This window comes from Chenopodium album, chromosome 9 (assembly GCF_948465745.1).
Source record: "Chenopodium album chromosome 9, dcCheAlbu1.1, whole genome shotgun sequence".
NCBI classification, from domain to species: Eukaryota; Viridiplantae; Streptophyta; class Magnoliopsida; order Caryophyllales; family Amaranthaceae; genus Chenopodium; species Chenopodium album.
The window spans coordinates 68,598,110-68,615,216 of record NC_137842.1 but is presented as its reverse complement, the minus strand read 5'-3'; the positions used below and the strand labels follow the sequence as shown (position 1 = coordinate 68,615,216).

The 17,107-nt window shown below is 34.7% G+C and overlaps 3 protein-coding genes and 1 long non-coding RNA gene across 5 annotated transcripts; 1 reads left to right on the top strand and 3 right to left on the bottom strand.

The window, feature by feature from the left end:
- Nucleotides 1-1,156: 1,156 nt before the first annotated feature.
- On the bottom strand, nt 1,157-4,336 carry LOC145558978 (tetraketide alpha-pyrone reductase 1-like). Of its 2 annotated transcripts, XM_081620360.1 has the most exons (7): nt 3,811-4,336; nt 3,390-3,519; nt 2,880-3,052; nt 2,454-2,642; nt 2,186-2,348; nt 1,851-2,043; nt 1,157-1,550 (listed from the first exon to the last, which is right to left on the bottom strand). In XM_081620360.1, the coding sequence occupies exons 2-7, from the start codon at nt 3,517-3,519 to the stop codon at nt 1,415-1,417; spliced, it is 984 nt and encodes a 327-aa protein (XP_081476486.1). In that variant the 5' UTR covers nt 3,811-4,336; the 3' UTR covers nt 1,157-1,414. The 2 variants fall into 2 exon arrangements, with proteins under 2 accessions (XP_081476486.1, XP_081476485.1); XM_081620359.1 differs by having other exon boundaries at nt 3,390-4,336.
- Nucleotides 4,337-4,476: 140 nt separating this feature from the next.
- Nucleotides 4,477-7,298, bottom strand: LOC145558977 (tetraketide alpha-pyrone reductase 1-like). The gene is made up of 6 exons (XM_081620358.1): nt 6,566-7,298; nt 6,247-6,416; nt 5,842-6,030; nt 5,504-5,666; nt 5,130-5,322; nt 4,477-4,754 (listed from the first exon to the last, which is right to left on the bottom strand). Exons 1-6 carry the CDS (start codon nt 6,693-6,695, stop codon nt 4,592-4,594), a joined length of 1,008 nt encoding a protein of 335 aa, XP_081476484.1. The 5' UTR covers nt 6,696-7,298; the 3' UTR covers nt 4,477-4,591.
- Nucleotides 7,299-10,258: 2,960 nt separating this feature from the next.
- On the top strand, nt 10,259-12,100 carry LOC145560338 (uncharacterized). The gene is made up of 3 exons (XR_014093130.1): nt 10,259-10,637; nt 11,498-11,637; nt 11,784-12,100. It is a non-coding gene; the product is annotated as an uncharacterized LOC145560338 (long non-coding RNA).
- Nucleotides 12,101-12,363: 263 nt separating this feature from the next.
- Nucleotides 12,364-16,546, bottom strand: LOC145560336 (ent-kaurene synthase-like 1). Its single transcript, XM_081621592.1, has 14 exons — nt 16,310-16,546; nt 16,063-16,115; nt 15,684-15,972; nt 15,425-15,605; nt 15,028-15,245; nt 14,826-14,946; nt 14,604-14,701; nt 14,248-14,474; nt 14,056-14,168; nt 13,847-13,945; nt 13,491-13,706; nt 13,254-13,395; nt 12,912-13,157; nt 12,364-12,814 (listed from the first exon to the last, which is right to left on the bottom strand). Exons 1-14 carry the CDS (start codon nt 16,362-16,364, stop codon nt 12,521-12,523), a joined length of 2,352 nt encoding a protein of 783 aa, XP_081477718.1. The 5' UTR covers nt 16,365-16,546; the 3' UTR covers nt 12,364-12,520.
- Nucleotides 16,547-17,107: the final 561 nt, after the last annotated feature.

Sequence of the window (17,107 nt, the reverse complement as noted above, 5' to 3'; positions counted from 1 at the left end):
GTTTTCCTATCTCATTTGGATAGGGAAAAAGAGAGAGAAAATGAAAGCGAAGGGATAACATGGATGAGAAAAACAAGGGAAATATGAGGCTACAAAATTTCTGTTGATTGCTATTACAAGATAAATAAATCTCCCCACATTTTGGTATTGTATGTACTATCATTCACCTCTGATCTCTTAATATATCTCTTTTACTTGGAGTATAATTTACTTGAGTGTATCAGTACATGACAGTAGTGACTTTGCTTCATTAATTATTTCCAGAATTCCAGTAATTTTTTTGATAGGGTATGACATTGTTATGTTGTGTTGTACGTTAGTACGTTAATACGTCATGAGGTTATGTTTATTAGTCCTGCAACTCAAATACGTAATACTTTATTCGTTCCTTAAAGTTTGCTTCACTTGTTTTCAAGATCATTTTTCTAAGTTTGCTGTACAACACTTGTGAATGACTGACTATAAGGTTTCACTAGTTACACTTTGATTCGTTGATCGTATAAAATAAGCTTAAAAGTAATGTAATATTTGCGATGAGTTTGTGACTACTGATTAAATGATTATTGAGTAATTTTGTGGTAGGCCAATACGACAATTTAATTCAAATGTTTATTTATATATCATTGTTGTTTTTGTTTGTCTTATGCGCCAAATAATATCAACCTTGGTACAAAGCTAATAACTATTATTGGTAATATACAACTGATTGATTGATTAAATGGATGTTACACACCAAGAATAATTTGTACCACACATTATATTCTTAAATGAAAATTTTATGCATGGAAATAGTATTTTTTTCATTTGGGAAGCTAGCACCACAAGTTAATTGCTATATCCATAAATGCATGCATCTTCCTATCTAATCAAGATTTTTGTGTTCAACTATATTGTGGCACTTGCAAAGTTGTAGGGTATGTTTGTAGTGTTTTGAGGGGAAACTACATGTTTTAACTGTATGTTAATGCAGTACAAGATTTGCCTTTCAGAGATGCATATTATCAGTGCATCACTGTAACAAATTAAACTTTTGTACCAAAAATTCGTAGTGACGCAACAAGTCCCTTGAGATTATGAGAGTGATATGCATATGAAGGAGATACATGGACAATTTCAGTTCATTTGTTTCGTTATATGAAACATTTATATTACAGGCTTATAGCGGCGAAATCAAGGAAAAATACAGTAGTACTAGTATGTGACTATGTGAGAGATAAAGAGCCAAATTTTGTTGAGAAAATAGAACACATGTAGTTTTGTTGTACAAGGAGCCAAACTTAGTAGGAAAAAAAAAATACAATAATAAGGTAATATAGCATAAAGTGACATTTTTTCTAAGGTTATATGAAATTTGATCAAAATCACTATGTCTAAGTGCTCTCAGCAAGTACACATTTTTGAGGATATTGCTAACTTACTGAAGATGGCCCTGCATTATGAGTGATTTTACAGTGTCATCAAACATCTCTTCCAGTGGCTTGAACTTGAACCCTAAACTCTCAATCTTGGAAGTGTTGTAAGTGTAATCTGGCCTATCAAGCTTTGTGAACCTGAAAACATAACACATGCAATAAATGTTTTGACATGAGAAGAGCCGGATCGGATTTGGACCCAAGAGCACCTACTAGCCCTGGTGCTCCCATGATACATGGACTAGTATTACTTCGTTATACATCTAATTGACACATCATATCATTTACATAGTACGAAAATCAGTAACGAATTGTTAACAAAAAGCTATACAATTATACCATAATATATCTCTCTCATTGTTATGTACTCAAATTAAGTAGATTGAACCTGCCTTCATGCTATCCTTCAATAAAATAGTTAAAGATGAAGTAATTTACCCTTTTGGAATAGGGTAAGACGGATATTGAGATGCTAGAAACGATGCTAATTCGTAAGGTTCCGTAACAGTGGAGCAACAAAGGTATCGACCTTGTGCTTCTTGATGCTCAAAAACCAAGATGTGGCACAGAGCTATGTCGTCAATGTGAACATATCCCAAGCTTCCGCTATTCTCGAACTTGCTTGTTTCTCCTGTAAGTTATTTGAATAATTAGGAGCAAATATGATGATAACTCTCTAGTAATGTACAATCTTCTGTAATTCGACTATGTAAGACATTCCCACATTATAAAATGAGTATAGGATATATAACACACAAACTTTAACCAAATACCTTTAAACCAGCCAAGAATATCAGAGGCAGTAGAGCAAAGATTAGGAGGAAGACTAGGTCCAATTATAAAAGCAGGAAGGATAGTCACTAAATCGATGTGGTTCTCCTTGCAGAAGTTCCATGCTGCTTTCTCTGCCTCAATTTTTGACAGTGCATACCATACCTATATTCATGTGACGAACCTATGCACAGTTATTAATTTGCAAACTGAACATATTTCAGTGGTAGATTTTACAGCATGAGAATATGAGATACATTATGACAGCACCTGGAATTGTTCACAAAGTTCAGTGGAGCTCCAAACTGATTCATCAAGTGGAACATTAGGGTCAATATCCTCTCTTACTCTAACAGCTGAAGAAGATGAGGTAAGAACCACACGTCTTAGTGATGGGTTCTTCTTGCAAGACCGAAGCACGTTCAATGTTCCCTTTATTGCAGGTTCCAATATTTTGGCCTGAAAATTTTACAAGAATTGTTTCCAGTAGATAATTAGTCCTAATACTACATAATGAGATATATTTTAAATGTAAATTTGCTGGCATAATTGATGGCATACTCCCATAAGTCATATAACAAGTGTATGTTTAAACAATATAATCAACAAGTAACAATAATATACAAGTGTAATAGTTGTATGACAAAACAATGTAATATTATTGTGGAGTAGATGAGTATTCAGTATAGTATTCACCTTTGCGTCTTGCTCCCTGGATCCTGAAACAGGGGAAGCAGTGTGAAATACACCTTCACAACCTCTAACTGCTTCATCAAAGCTTCCGTCTTCCATTAAATCGGCCTTTACTAATTTCAGCCTCTCTTTCGCCCCATCAAGCCTCCACAAATGCTCCACCTTTTTCTTATCACCTATTACTTCACATATTAATTCACACTAGTAGAGCTCCATAATCATTATATCAACAGATGCAGAAGTATATAGATACATTATAAGAAAATACTGCCCCCGTTTCATATTATTTGCAACATTTGATAAAAATAGGAGTTTCATATTACAGCAAATGTTTTCTTTCCTTTTTGAGTTGTCATTTCTCTCTATCCTCTCCTCATCTGTGCAACCCACCAAAGTTGCAAATAATAAGAAACAAAGGTAGTATTATCCTTAGTCCTTTCGAATCATCTAATACTAATTTAGCACTTTTAAAAGTGTTGTATTTTAGTAGGAAGGGAAGAAAATTGGATGAACCTGGGTCTCTGACTGTTCCAGTGACAAAATAGCCAGACAAAAGGAGGCGCTTGACCAGCCAAGAAGCTAGATACCCTGAGGCCCCTGTTACACAAACCTTGCCTTTGATCTGAGGCTTTTCCTGCTCCATCTTTTGTGTCGAAAATTACGATGCTATTTTTAGAATTACCAAATCAAAAGGCATCACATGACCAAAAACAAACCACTAATTATTCACAATTATGTTTCGTAACAAGACTGGTAACAATGTAGCATACATGCGCATGATTATAATAACATAAACTTAACCAGATGGTGTTTTAAGTTGCAATATCATCATTTTCAAACTAATTACTTGGTTTAAGCTTTAAGCTCACCCACTTGGCAATTATTCATTATTGAAGCATTTCAAATTACGGGAGATAAGAATAGAATAGAGTACCTGGAAGGAGGACAGGAGAGCAAATGATGTGCTGCAATTCACATGAGAAAGCAAACGTGTGCGTGCAGTAGTAGCGAAGGCTAAGCTTGTAGTAACACAAATGATATGATGGTTAATTTTACAAAAAAGAGAAAAATACTCATTGATTGATTGATTGATTAATTGGATGTTACATACACATCAAGAATAATTTGTACCACACATTACATGGTTAAATGAAAAAAACGTGCATGGGAATTTCTTTTGAGAAACTAGCACAACTTAATTGCAATATCCATTAATGCATGCATCTTCCAATCTGATCAAGATGTTGTGTTCAACAACTTAATGGCACTTGCAAGTTGCGAAGTTGTAGGGTATGTTTGTGGTGTTCAGAGGGAAAACTCCATGTTTCAACTGTTCATCCTGGACAAGTTTTATCTTTCAGAACTCCATGTTTTAACTGTTAATGCAGCACAACTACAAACTTTTCTACGGAGTACCAAAAATTTTGAAGCAAAGCAACAAGACCCTTGAGATCGTGAAAGTGATGCATATCTAGGAGATAAACAGGACAATGTCAGCTCATTGTTTCATTATATGAAACCTTTATATTACAGGCTCCCCCCTACGAATTTGATCGAAAAATACATCACTAACTAGTATGTGACAAGGAGTCAAGCTATATCGAAAAAAAAGTTCATATATAGTTTTGTTGTTTTCTGAAATTCGAATGTAACATAAGTTGATTTTGTTTTTAAGGTAATACGGAATTTGATCAAAAGCACTAAGCTCCATGATTTCAAATACACACATATGTGGTAATGGTCTCCTGAAGATGGCCCTGCATTATAAGTGATTTTACAGTGTCATCAAACATCTCTTCCAGTGGCTTGAACTTGAACCCTAAACTCTCAATCTTGGAAGTGTTGTAGGTGTAATATGGCCTATCCAACTTCGTGAACCTGATAAATGACACACAACACATGCTTGGTATGAGAAGAACCGGATTTGGACCTAGGAGCACCATTAGTGCTGGCGATCCCGTGAGATTTAGAGTAGGTGCAATTTGTTATAGATAGACAACTACAACATGTCTTTTACATAGTACTATACAGGAGTTAAGGATATCGAAATCCATACTCCTCTACACAATATGCAGTACGGAAAATACTTCAGGGTACTAACTTTGGGGTTTGATTAAAGCTATACAAGTATACCACCTCATATTTCTCATTAGCACTCAAAACAGGAAGATAAAGACCTGCCTTCATGCTAGCCATCAAACAGTTAAAAGATGAACCCATTAAAAATAAATAGTTAAAGATGAAGTGATTTACCCTTTTGGAATAGGATAAGACGGGTATCGGGATGCTAGAAATGACGCTAATTCATAATGCTCCATAATAGTGGAGCTACAAAGGTATCGACCACGCGCTTCTTTATGCTCAAAAACCAAGATGTGGCACAGAGCTATGTCGTCAATGTGAACATATCCCATCCTTCCATGAAACTCAAACTTGCTTGTTTCCCCTGTTAGTTATTTGAGTAGTTAGGAGCTAATAACATGATAAGTAGAAACAAATGACTGGCAAATACTATTTTTCCTCTCAGAAGAGCAAGTGGAATGAGGAAAACGTTCTTAAGAAATAAACAATAATACATGGTTTCTGTGAATGATTCGCGACAATATAGTCTACAGATGTCCAGATACCTTTAAACAAGCCAAGAACATCAGAGGCAGTAGAGCAAAGATTAGGAGGAAGACTAGGTCCAATTATAAAAGCAGGAAGGATAGTCACTAAATCGATGTTGTTCTCCTTGCAGAAGTTCCATGCTGCTTTCTCTGCCTCGATTTTTGACAGTGCATACCATACCTATATTCATGCGGAAACACGTCATTTATTTGCAAACTAACACAGTTCAGTTGTAATATTGAATATAGAAATCACTATTTATGATGGAATTCTTGTTGTTCACTTTACAAACAACAGTTTCATAGTCAATGAAATGAAAATAATAGAATTAACAGCATGAGATACATTATGAGACCTGGAATTGTTCACAAACTTCAGTGGAGCTCCAAACTGATTCATCAAGTGGAACATCAGGATCAATATCCACTCTTATTCTAACAGTTGAAGAAGATGAGGTAAGAACCACACGTCTTAGTGATGGGTTCTTCTTGCATGACCGAAGCACATTCAGTGTTCCCTTTATTGCAGGTTCCAGAATTTCTGCCTGATTATTTTTACAAGAATTTACTCCCAATAATTAAATAGTCCTAAAATTATATATTGAGAAAACTTCTAAATGTAAATTGCAGGCACAATTGATAGTAAACTCCCATTACTCGTATAACAAGTATCAAAAATACAGTAATTAACAAGTAACATTAATATATCAAGTATAACAGTATAAAAATTAATGTAAAATCTTTTGGAGCTGAGTAATCACCTTTGGATCTTTCTTGGATCCTGAAACAGGGGAAGCAGTGTGAAATACACCTTCACAACCATTAACTGCTTCATCAAAGCTTCCCTCTTCCATTAAATCAGCCTTTACTAATTTCAGCCTCTCTTTTGCCCCATCAAGCCTCCACAAATGCTCCACTTTTTTCTTATCACCTATTATTTCACGTATTAATTCATTATTAGTAGAGCCCCATAATCATTATATAGAATACATTATAAGAAAAAATTATCCTTAGTCCATACAAATCATCTAACACTTAGATTAGCACAAAGTGAAGAAGAGCATAGAAAATTGGATGAACCTGGGTCCCTGACTGTTCCAATGACGAAATAGCCAGACGAAAGGAGGCGCTTGACCAGCCAAGAGGCTAAATACCCTGAGGCCCCTGTTACACAAACCTTGCCTTTGATCTCGAGCTTTTTCTGGTCCATATTTTGTGCTAAATACTATGCTTTTTTACTAAACCAGATATTAGCTTGTGTGTATATATATCATGGGTTGATCTATCATCCTCATCCCAATCTTTTACATAGGTTTGGGATGGATAAAAAGGATGGTGAAACACGATATGCTCGTGACAAACTGTCATTAGTTTCGTAATAGAAATTAAGCAGAAAATGAATGAAAGACGGAGTTTGGTGACTGAACATCATTCATGCAATATCTGTGTTAGAAGCTTTTTGATATGCTTCATGCAGAAGTTTTTTTGGATATGATTCTTGTGCAGATAATGATATAAACCATTCTACCCTAGTATTCATTTTGAATCTGCATATACCAATTTTCCACAATTCCAAAGTTTAGTTTCTCTTTATTAGTATATACCAATCAAACATTTCGAACCCAAAACATCCACAATTCCAAAGTTTAGCTTTCTACAGTTTTCATCAATCATAATACAATCCTCATAAGTACATACTATTAAGGTGGCTCTCACAAACTGTCTAATAAATTGTTTATGCAATTAGAAATATCCAAGATGATGCAAATAAATAAATAACATACCAAAAAAAAAAAAAAAAAAAAAAAAAACAGCTAAATTAGTGAAATAAACTCACCTCATAACAGCCATAGTGTAAAGCATAGCCAACATTTCCTCTGAATCTGAAGTTCCATTACTCAAACCCTTTCTACAAAATCGCAATTTCAACTTATTTACTAAAAAATAAATAATAAATAAATGGAAATAATGCAAAAGTACCTAAAATGAGGATTTCAAAAGATTATCAAATAGCAATATTCAATTAATGAATGTTCGGATTTCAAAATTAGGGTTTTAATGAATTGAAATGAGGAATTAGGGTAAATCCTACCCTGATTAGAGCTTTTGCGATGGAATTAAGAGAAGAAGAGAAAAGAATAATTCTTCCCAATTCAACCGTGGAACAACTCCATAATTTGTAATTTTTGTCGACAATTAGGGATTTTCTCTTGCGATAACTCCATTGTTGAAGAGGAGTTGAATTGATTTGCAGTGGTGTAATTTCTTAAACCTTAATTAGTAGTTACGCAATACGCTAAACCCTTTACCTCAAAGGTGTTTCCTTTCCTTTCTTTCACTGGTCTCACCAAACAGCTCTTATAAAAATCATTTTTTGCAAATTATACATTTGGGGTGTGTTTTGATGTCTGGATGGAGGGCCCAGTTAATCTTTGAGATTAGAGATTAACTTAATCTCCTTGGTCACTTTACTAATAAAATAATATATTGTGAGAGGAGATATATTTTCATGTTTATCTCAGAGATAAACTTGAATTTTCCCGATAGGATTTTAGGGTTGGTGGGTGGTGTGTTCAAGAAGTTTGGTTTTGTTAATCGGTTAAGGGAAGAGTGTGAAAGCGAATACGAATAGGTTAAGGAAATGGAAAGGAGAAGAATAGAATGAAAATTCATTTTATAGGTAACTAGAGTGTATCCGTGCAATGCACGGGATATATATTTTACTGAATGATATTACAAAAAATCTAATAACAAAAAGGAAAAAGATATATGCAAGAATAGACATAAAATTAACATTTAATGCACCAATTTACTCGTGAATTGTTGATAAATTCCCAACTTAAAACTAAAAAGAAAGTAAATTAGCATTACCCTAACAAAAATTCTATTTCAAATACGGGAAGTTAAATTTAATATGGTAACTAGCTCTTATATGTGGCTAGTCACACCGTATGGCCAGCTATTATTGGAGTTATTTTATCAGTTTTATAGGGGTTAATTATCCATTCAATTTTATAGAGTTAACCCCGTTAGTATTATAAGTGTTACTCTGTCAATGTTATTGGGGTTACTTTGTTTTTGTGCAAGCAGACACACTGGGAGGTTGTCCCACAGAAAACATATTATATATTTATTTTGTGTTGATGATTATTGAATTAATAATTAGGTACTTAATTGAACGTTATGTAGAAATATTAGCCAATGAGCATATCCATGCTAATGCACAGATTATTTATTTATTTATTATTTTTTTTTTATCATTTGCACAGATTATATTATACGCGAAAGAAAACAACACAAACAGAAATGTTGGTAATTATTGAGGTTCTTTGTTAAAAAAAAAACAAAATCATTGGGATGGGTAGAAAACATTATGTATATATTGTTTCACAAAGTTTCATATGTGGCTGGCCACCGTGTAGCCAGGTTATTTGTTTAGGTGTTACTTAGTTGGTCAAGGGTTACTCGGTTAACTTAGGGGTTACTCGATCAGGGGTTATTTGGGTTACTCGGTTAATTGAGGGTTATCAGTCAGGGGATATTCGGTCAGTCATGGGTTACTCAGTCAGAGGTTACTCAGTCAAAGGTTATTCAGTCAGCCAGGGATTACTTAGTCAAAGGTTATTCCGACAGGGGTCACCTAGCTAGTTAGTGTGGCCAGCCAAATAGAAAATGTGCTATTTTGATTTTGATTATTATTGAATTAATAAAAAGGTGATTATTGAGTGATTAAATATAAACAATTGTTATTTTTTTTAAGGAAAATAGTGGATCTTATGGTGGTTGTATTTTTTTTTTTTTTTTTTATTTTTAACAATTGATTTTGATGTGTTATGCGGAAAAGTTAGGAAAAACTGTGAAATAATAATATAGATTTCTTGTAATATTGGTAGATATATTAAAATAGGTAACTTATTGGGTTTTTTTTTTTTTTAGTATTGAGGAAAATGGATAATCTGGAGAAAATAATAATAATAATAATAATAATAATAGAAGTGGAAATAGGGGGGTATTGAGGAAAATGGATAATCGTGTTTGGGTTGTGAGGAGGGTCCTTTGACCATTTTCCGGCATTGACTTTTTTATTTTCCGGCCAAAAAAAGCCACGTGTAAAGCACGTAACTTATTAAATTCTCTTTTTTCCCTGTTTTCTCTCATTGTGGGGAGGATAGCCTTGAATTACTTTGAATATCCTTCAATTTTAATTTATATGATTAAAATTAAAGTTTTAGTGTTAATTATTTTCAGAAATTCGGGTTTAACAGGGGGGAAAACGGAAAACGAGGGAAAAAGAGGAGGTAGAAAAAAGGGAACTTTAGTGTGATTTTTTTTGCCGGAAAATAAAAAAATCAACGTCGGAAAATGGTCAAAGGACCTTCCTCATAACCCAAACATTATATAAGGACCTTTTGTGCCATCTTTTTTATAAAAGGGCCTTGTCACAAAAAGGTCTACTTAAAAGGACCTTCTTCACAAATTTTCCTTTAATTTATGTCACTGCAGTAAATTTAGGGTTCGAAAATCTTAACTATTGGTTCTAAATACTAAGATTATGAAAGATTACAAGCGACTATATTGATAATTCAATTTTAAGAATTCAATTTTAGCATTACAAGTAATTTAGTTGCATTCTTTCTAATTTGATCTACTAATTCAACTTATTAATGTAACCTGATTCATTATTTGATTTTTTAGCATTTTCATCAATAATTTACTTATGTAATTTTTGAATTGGCCAATAAAATAATTAATATCTTCAGGCATCAAAAATGAATGAATCGCAACTAAAAATTTGCCTACTAGTGGAGCATGGAACTAATGAGATGCCTCATTCGCTGTATACGATTGACCTACCAAGTGATCTGGAGGTCGATTCTGATTCTGAGGGGTTTCAAGTGTTGTCACTCTTGGTAATCTTCCCTCAGCGTAAGTTTCTATACCGTACTGAATTCGTTAATCTCGGATCCAAACTATACTTCTTTGGAGGTGTTAAATCTGATAAGCTTGACGAAGACCTATATAGAGCTGTACATGTCCTTGACATGAACAATTCTGACCGAGTTGCCTTCCCTCAATGCCTCCAAGGAATCTCCTTGTGCGTTTGTGGCTGATGGTATGATCTACACGTTTGGGAAGGCATCCGGCAAGTCAGGTTGTTTCGAGCGTTATATTCATGTTATTTTTTTTAAAATCTTAACTTACACTATCAGATTATTAATGTCTTAAGGAGTAAGGACCTTAGTATGAGCCTTGGTTTCATGGACTTAAATACTTGAGCTTTGCTGGACTATGAAAGAATTTTTTGTAATTGAACAAAACTTCAAATGGGTTTTTTTTTTTTCGTGTTTGGGCTCACCAATTACTATAACGAGTTTGAGACGAGCAATGACCCAATTTGACAAGCACGTTTTGAGCTAGAGGTTATCGAACTTGGCGAGTATAGATCACGTTGTACGTGTTGAGCACAGTTCAACTACGAACTGCTCAGTCAGCAAGAATCGGAAGCTGTCTGGTTACTCTGTCGGGTACATTGTGATAAGTAATGATATGAGTTTATGCATTGATAGGCCTTTCAACATGATATCTTCTGATAGCTGTGCTATAAAGCATGATCTGCCTGTGCTGCTGTGCATTGCTATTATTATTGCTGTTCTGACTTCTGAGATGTCAAATTTGTTCAATACTGTAGTCAATATGTATGGTTTTGCAATTGAATTGCTGATTTGTGTTCAGATTAAGATTTTTTAATTGCTATTGCATCTGAACTTGAGCATGATTGTGTTACATAATAAGTTGTTAATGGTGTTTATTGAATGAAATTATTTGTTATTGATTACTACATAGCTTGAAGCCCTCTCTCATTATTCTTGCTTACATTTGTGTTATTAGTTGCTGATGAACAGTTTGTTTTCTCCTCTTTATATTCACTGTTGTATACAATTGTTAAATTTATAATTACAATCATGTTTGGCGGTCTTGAGTAAATCTTATCAGGCGTATCTTAAAAGGCAGCCTGGAATAGAGTGGTGCCAAACAAAAAGCAGGAAAGCAGCAGGAGGACTAAAAAGAATGTGTCAAAGGAATCTAAAACAGAGAACAATGTTCGTGTGGTGATGTTGAGGAGGTTGGCAACCTTAAGAAGGTTTTGGCAGGTAGAGTACTAATACCCTGTTGTCCTATTCTTTTGTCCTTAATTTTCAATTCCATTCGGTACAGTTGAAACGAACATGGCTTAACTCTCTACTTCGCAAGTTTTATTCTGAATGTGTTATTGATAATAGTGTGTTTTTTGTTGCAGCTCAAGAGGAAGAACTCAGCAGGCTATATTCTGAACTGGCAAAGAAGGATACACTTTTGAAGACCTATGAGGCGGAGTTGGTTAAGAACAAACTTTCGATTTAGTAGAGAGATGGAAGACTAATGGTCCATTTCTTTGTGATCTCTGGTGTATCGTGTAATTTAGATGGGCGCTTACAGTGGTATGAGATAAGAAAGCAGAAGTATTTAAAGTAATAAGTATTTATGTGTATCTTGTTTATTGTTAATAATGTTTAGCATGTTAAGCTTGGAAACACCGTGAACTTTCACTGTTATAACTATTGTGCTACTATTTTATTTTTCTGTTCTTGATCTTGCCTTGACAACTGCATAGTAGTAGCAAAGAATATTTTCTTGCCAAAATCTTTTAAAAGAATATTTGTATAATATGATTTCCTTTTTTGGCATATTTTTGGGTAATCATGCCTTTTTGGTTTCAATGACTTAAACTATTAGCATTCTTTAATAAGTAACCAATGACTTAAGGGAATATGATCTATAGCTTTGCTTTTTAGGTTTCAAAAATAAAACCAAAATCTCACTTAATAATCATATTGCAATGCTTAGCTCTTTGTGATTTAATGACTTAATAACGGGCTTAAGACGGACATGAAGGCCTAGAGTTGAATTTAATCAATACAAAAATCTGAAAGAATTCTTTTCTTGATTCTTCCCCTTATTTTGCTTTCTCAAATGAAAAAATACTGTATTTTACGCTTAATCAATGGGGTCATGAAGAACTGCCTTTACAACATCTTTCATATCATCAGAAGTAAACCCATCATCCTTCATGTAGAAAAAGTGCAGCACCTTGCTCATTTTCCAGAACACTTCCCTACAATCTTTTGGAACTACACCTACATTGCCTCGCAATACTATTCTCAGCAGCTCTCTTCTTTTGTCTTCAATTGTCTGTCTTATGTCTTCAATAGCATCTTCTTTGTTTATAGTTCCATTTTCGTGAAGGATGCGCAAGGACACTGCGTTAAGCTTCCCCTCCTCCGCTTCCCTCTGATGCAACAGCCAAGATGTTAATCTTTTTTAAACAAAAGCAAACAAACTAAGCTAATCCTGTTATTTGGAGATGAGTATGACCAAAGTGACTTACCTGAAAGCCTTGGTAATCGTTGAGGAGGCGGCCGCAAGTGCTCATCAACTTGAATAGATTATGGTACTCATCACTTCTAATAACCTCCTCAGATAGCTTGGGACCGATGAAATACAGAGCTGGAAGAACGATTGGCCCTAAGGCAAAAGATATGTAGCCATTGTCCATGTATTCTTCCTCTGTAGGTACTGACTTGTTCCTCGCTATCTCTGCTTCTTTCCACATAGACTTTACGAGGCTCAACCACTGTCACACAATCAGTCCCAAGGAACAGATTAAACATTACCCCGTCTCATGGCTTGCGTATTATGGAAGAGCAACAAAGAAGATATGAAAGCTTACAATCTCAACCAAGTGATTAGTTATGTTACGATCTTGCCAAGTACATGCTTTTTCAGCAATTTCACAAATGCTGTCCCGGACTGCTGAGAATATGATGTGAACATTCTCCGAACAGGTTTGGATTCTCTTATCTGCATCCCACCTGCCAATTTCAGCTGGTTTTATATCACTCGACGCAATTTAGGGGGAGAGGGAGTTGTGGCTTGTGTGTCTAGGGAGTAGGGTAAGAACACATACTTGTCAAACAACTGAATAAGATTTAGTTGCTCTTCTTCTGAGCTTCCAACATCAAAGAAGTCATCAACCACAGTAGTCAGAACGCCGTTCTTTGCCCATGAAATGCGTGCATCAGCTAGTTCAGGAGAGGAAAAGCTTGCAGCAGCAGAAAAGTAGCAGTAGCTAAGCTTCTGCCTAGAAAAGGCTAATTGGTCCAGTTTACATTCTGCAAGCCATCTGCTTTTACATTGAAAATAAGTTTGGAGCGTTCGATGAGAACATAAGAAAGCTACATTACAGGTGTGATATTGTGCTCAAGAATTTCTGCAGCTTGTTTAAGTTAGAAAATTATGAAAACAAGTTAAGGCAGTGTATACCTCTGAAGTAGTTTGAATTCCTGGAGATGTATGGATTGGCAATAGCTAAAATCATCCCTTGCTAGTTGTAGGAAAACTTTATTGCAAAAGTTAGTGCAGCTGAGATATGGATCATATTATCATGAACATTTGAGAACAGATAGCCAATTACAAACGAAAATATTATGAGTCAAACATGATACAAATTCGGAAGATTATCAGATTCCTACCTTAAAGAAGACTTCAAAATCTTTATTTCATCCAAGTTATTTTGTTCAATGAATTTTCTGCTTTGCAAGCGCTCTAAATTTGCATGATAGGGGCTCTTTAGGCTGTCAGCAACCTGTAAAACAGAAAAGTGATGAGCCTACTAGATGCCTCTGATGTTCTATAGAAATGGCATGTATTTATGAACATATTACCTCTTGGATTAGATTTTTTCTGAGCTTGTCTGCTTGTGTTGAATGTTCAGAGATTTTCCCTTCAAGAAAGTGCCTAGAATTTGTTTCTTGCTTCTCTAGATAAGATTCATGAGCATATATTTTAAGTTGAGATGCCCTAAAGAGTTCCAAAGCAGATCTTATGTCCTCTGAGCGTCCTCCGAATTGGTGAAAACAGCAGTCTTCATCATGGACTTCAGCCAACAGTTCTATACAAACAAGAAAAATTGCATGTTGATTCAATAACTAGTATATACTATCACCACCAAAACCATACATAGAATATCTTATTACCATTGAGATCAAACACCAGGTTAATGATAAGTATAAAAACATACCTGAAGATACATCATATCCATTGCCACGTAGCAACCGAAATGCCATCCTAGTGGTAATGACATCAGAAAAAATCTCTTCATTTCCTTGCTCCCACAGTCTGCCCATTAACAATAAGTTCACAGGTTATATAATATACCAACTAGAACTAACTTTAATGATATACTCCATACTTTCATCAAATGTTATTTGACCAACACGTATACTACATGCTCAAATCGAACCTGAAAGTTTCATTCAACGCAGAAGCAATCTCTTCTTTAAAATGCCCATTGATTCCTAATTTTTGAAGGTTGTCAACCATATGAAGCCGGAAATATGCATCAAGTGGGTATGCAGTTGGGACTGAAAATAAAAAAAACCGTAAAATTTAAGCATAATACATAAATGTTAATACAGTAGACATAGCAGAAATAAGCAGGTAACCTGCATTTGCAAATTTCTGCAAGACTGAAGACAGATAGCTGTAACAATTTGGATCTTGGAGCGCAGAAAAAGCAGCTGCTGTTGTGGATGGTGAATTAAACAAAGAGCCATTCTTCCTTTGATAATCCATTACCATTTTCCAGTCTTGTGATCCTCCCATTGCTTCTGAAATATATGCCAAAAATAAATTCCTTGCCTTGGAGTCCTTTCCACGGATTCTGACAATAATACAGAGAAATGTTATGTTTTTGTTCTGAAAGAACAGAACTTAATCATCCAGTATAAACTGCACTTGCATGGATTTTGACTGTTTGACAGCTCTTAAATGTAAATTGTAAAGTGTAAACATCACAAGATTCACGGCTATAAATACGAGAACTGGAATGAAACAGCATACCTTTTGAGCTCTAAATCCTTCTTTCGAAGCACAGCATCGATATCTGAAGGCGCCAAATGAAGATTCACTTCCATATTAAGAGCCTTCTCAATCATACTAGGAAAAATAACATCAAATCCAATAGGAGAATGCTGCTCTTCATCCATTGCCGAAGCAAAATGTGACACAATAAAGTCAAGGCCTGCCAAAGGAGAAAAAAACAAAAAAAATTCAGTTTCTTCCTTTCAGAAATTCATGCAGCAAGTCCCTAAGAGTTTACCCTTTGTCATCTGTTCTTCTCCTACAGACCATCTTTTGAGCGCGAGGACACAAGCCAGTGTGGAAGAAAGCGAGTCTTTGATTAGAGAAGTATCACGATGATCAAGAACACCCCATGAGCCATCACACAGCTGGTTCTCTAATATCCATTCTATACTCTTTGGAAAACAAGGAGTATTTGGAGTAACAGGAGAAGGGGTCATTGCTACCCACGCAGTGTCATAAGCTGATATTGAAAGTTCAGCTTTTTGAAACATGTTTCGTATTCTTTCTTTGGCATCCTCAAACCTCTGATTATCGAGTTTAACATATCTAATTAGTTTACATACGGAGTTTATTTCTGTAAGAATGTAGAAGATTGAAATGATAAATTACACTACCTGTATATCAGCATTAGCTGTTCTGTTTATAGAACAGGATATTCTACAATATTCTGGCCAAGTAATATTAACAAAGTCAGAGATTGTGCCAGGAATCGTCTAATTACAGTAATAACGTAACACAATAAATGTACATACGCCATAATTGTAAAGCCTAGCAATGTCCTATATGACTATACGCACGTGCACACGTAAAAGCGAAAGCAGGAATTAGATAAAAATGGGAAAAAGAGAGAAGGGGAAGAACCTGGTGGGAGACGAGGACAGCAACTGAGTTGGTGGGGAGAAACAGAGAAAGACATGAAGAAACTTGGCAATCAGAAACCCAAAACTGAGTTCCAAAACAGAAAAACCCTGAAACTGATCAAAATTCAAAATTTCTGAATTCCTTGGAATTTGATACTTGGTATTTATGTTTGACACTAGAAAACAAATTTTATAATTTTTTTTTTTTTTGGGTTTTTTGTGTTTTCCAAAAATGGTAGTGTATCAGATTGTTGGCACAGTTGCTCAACAGCTCAAGTATAAATGAAATAAAAGTGATAAAGCTCCTCTTTCTATTGTCTGCTTTCTTACTTTTTCTTTGACCTTATCATGTGTGATTTGTTTCCGAATAAGGGGGAGGTAGGATTAATAGATGATTTATTACCATAAAATTTTGATTCTTTTCTCACAGAAAAAATAAAAAAAATAAAACAATTAAAAAAATTACAATAAAAGAAAAGATTTACACTGTCATATACTATATTTACCTTAATTACACTTAATTATGAAAAATTAAGCACACATAAAGGTTAATGCAATCAGATAAGTTCATATCAATAAGTGGATAGAACGTTAGGTGAATCCTTCATACTATCGTATCTTATTTTCTAATGGAATCATTCTAGCAGCTACCAAATTCACTTTCCCAATTTCCTGTTGATTAACTAAAAGTAGAAATTGAATAATAAAACATTTGTACCCTCATATATATCCCGTAACAATAAATAAATAAATAAATAAATAGAAGGGATAGAAGAAGTTTTTTAAGCAAACATTCTGG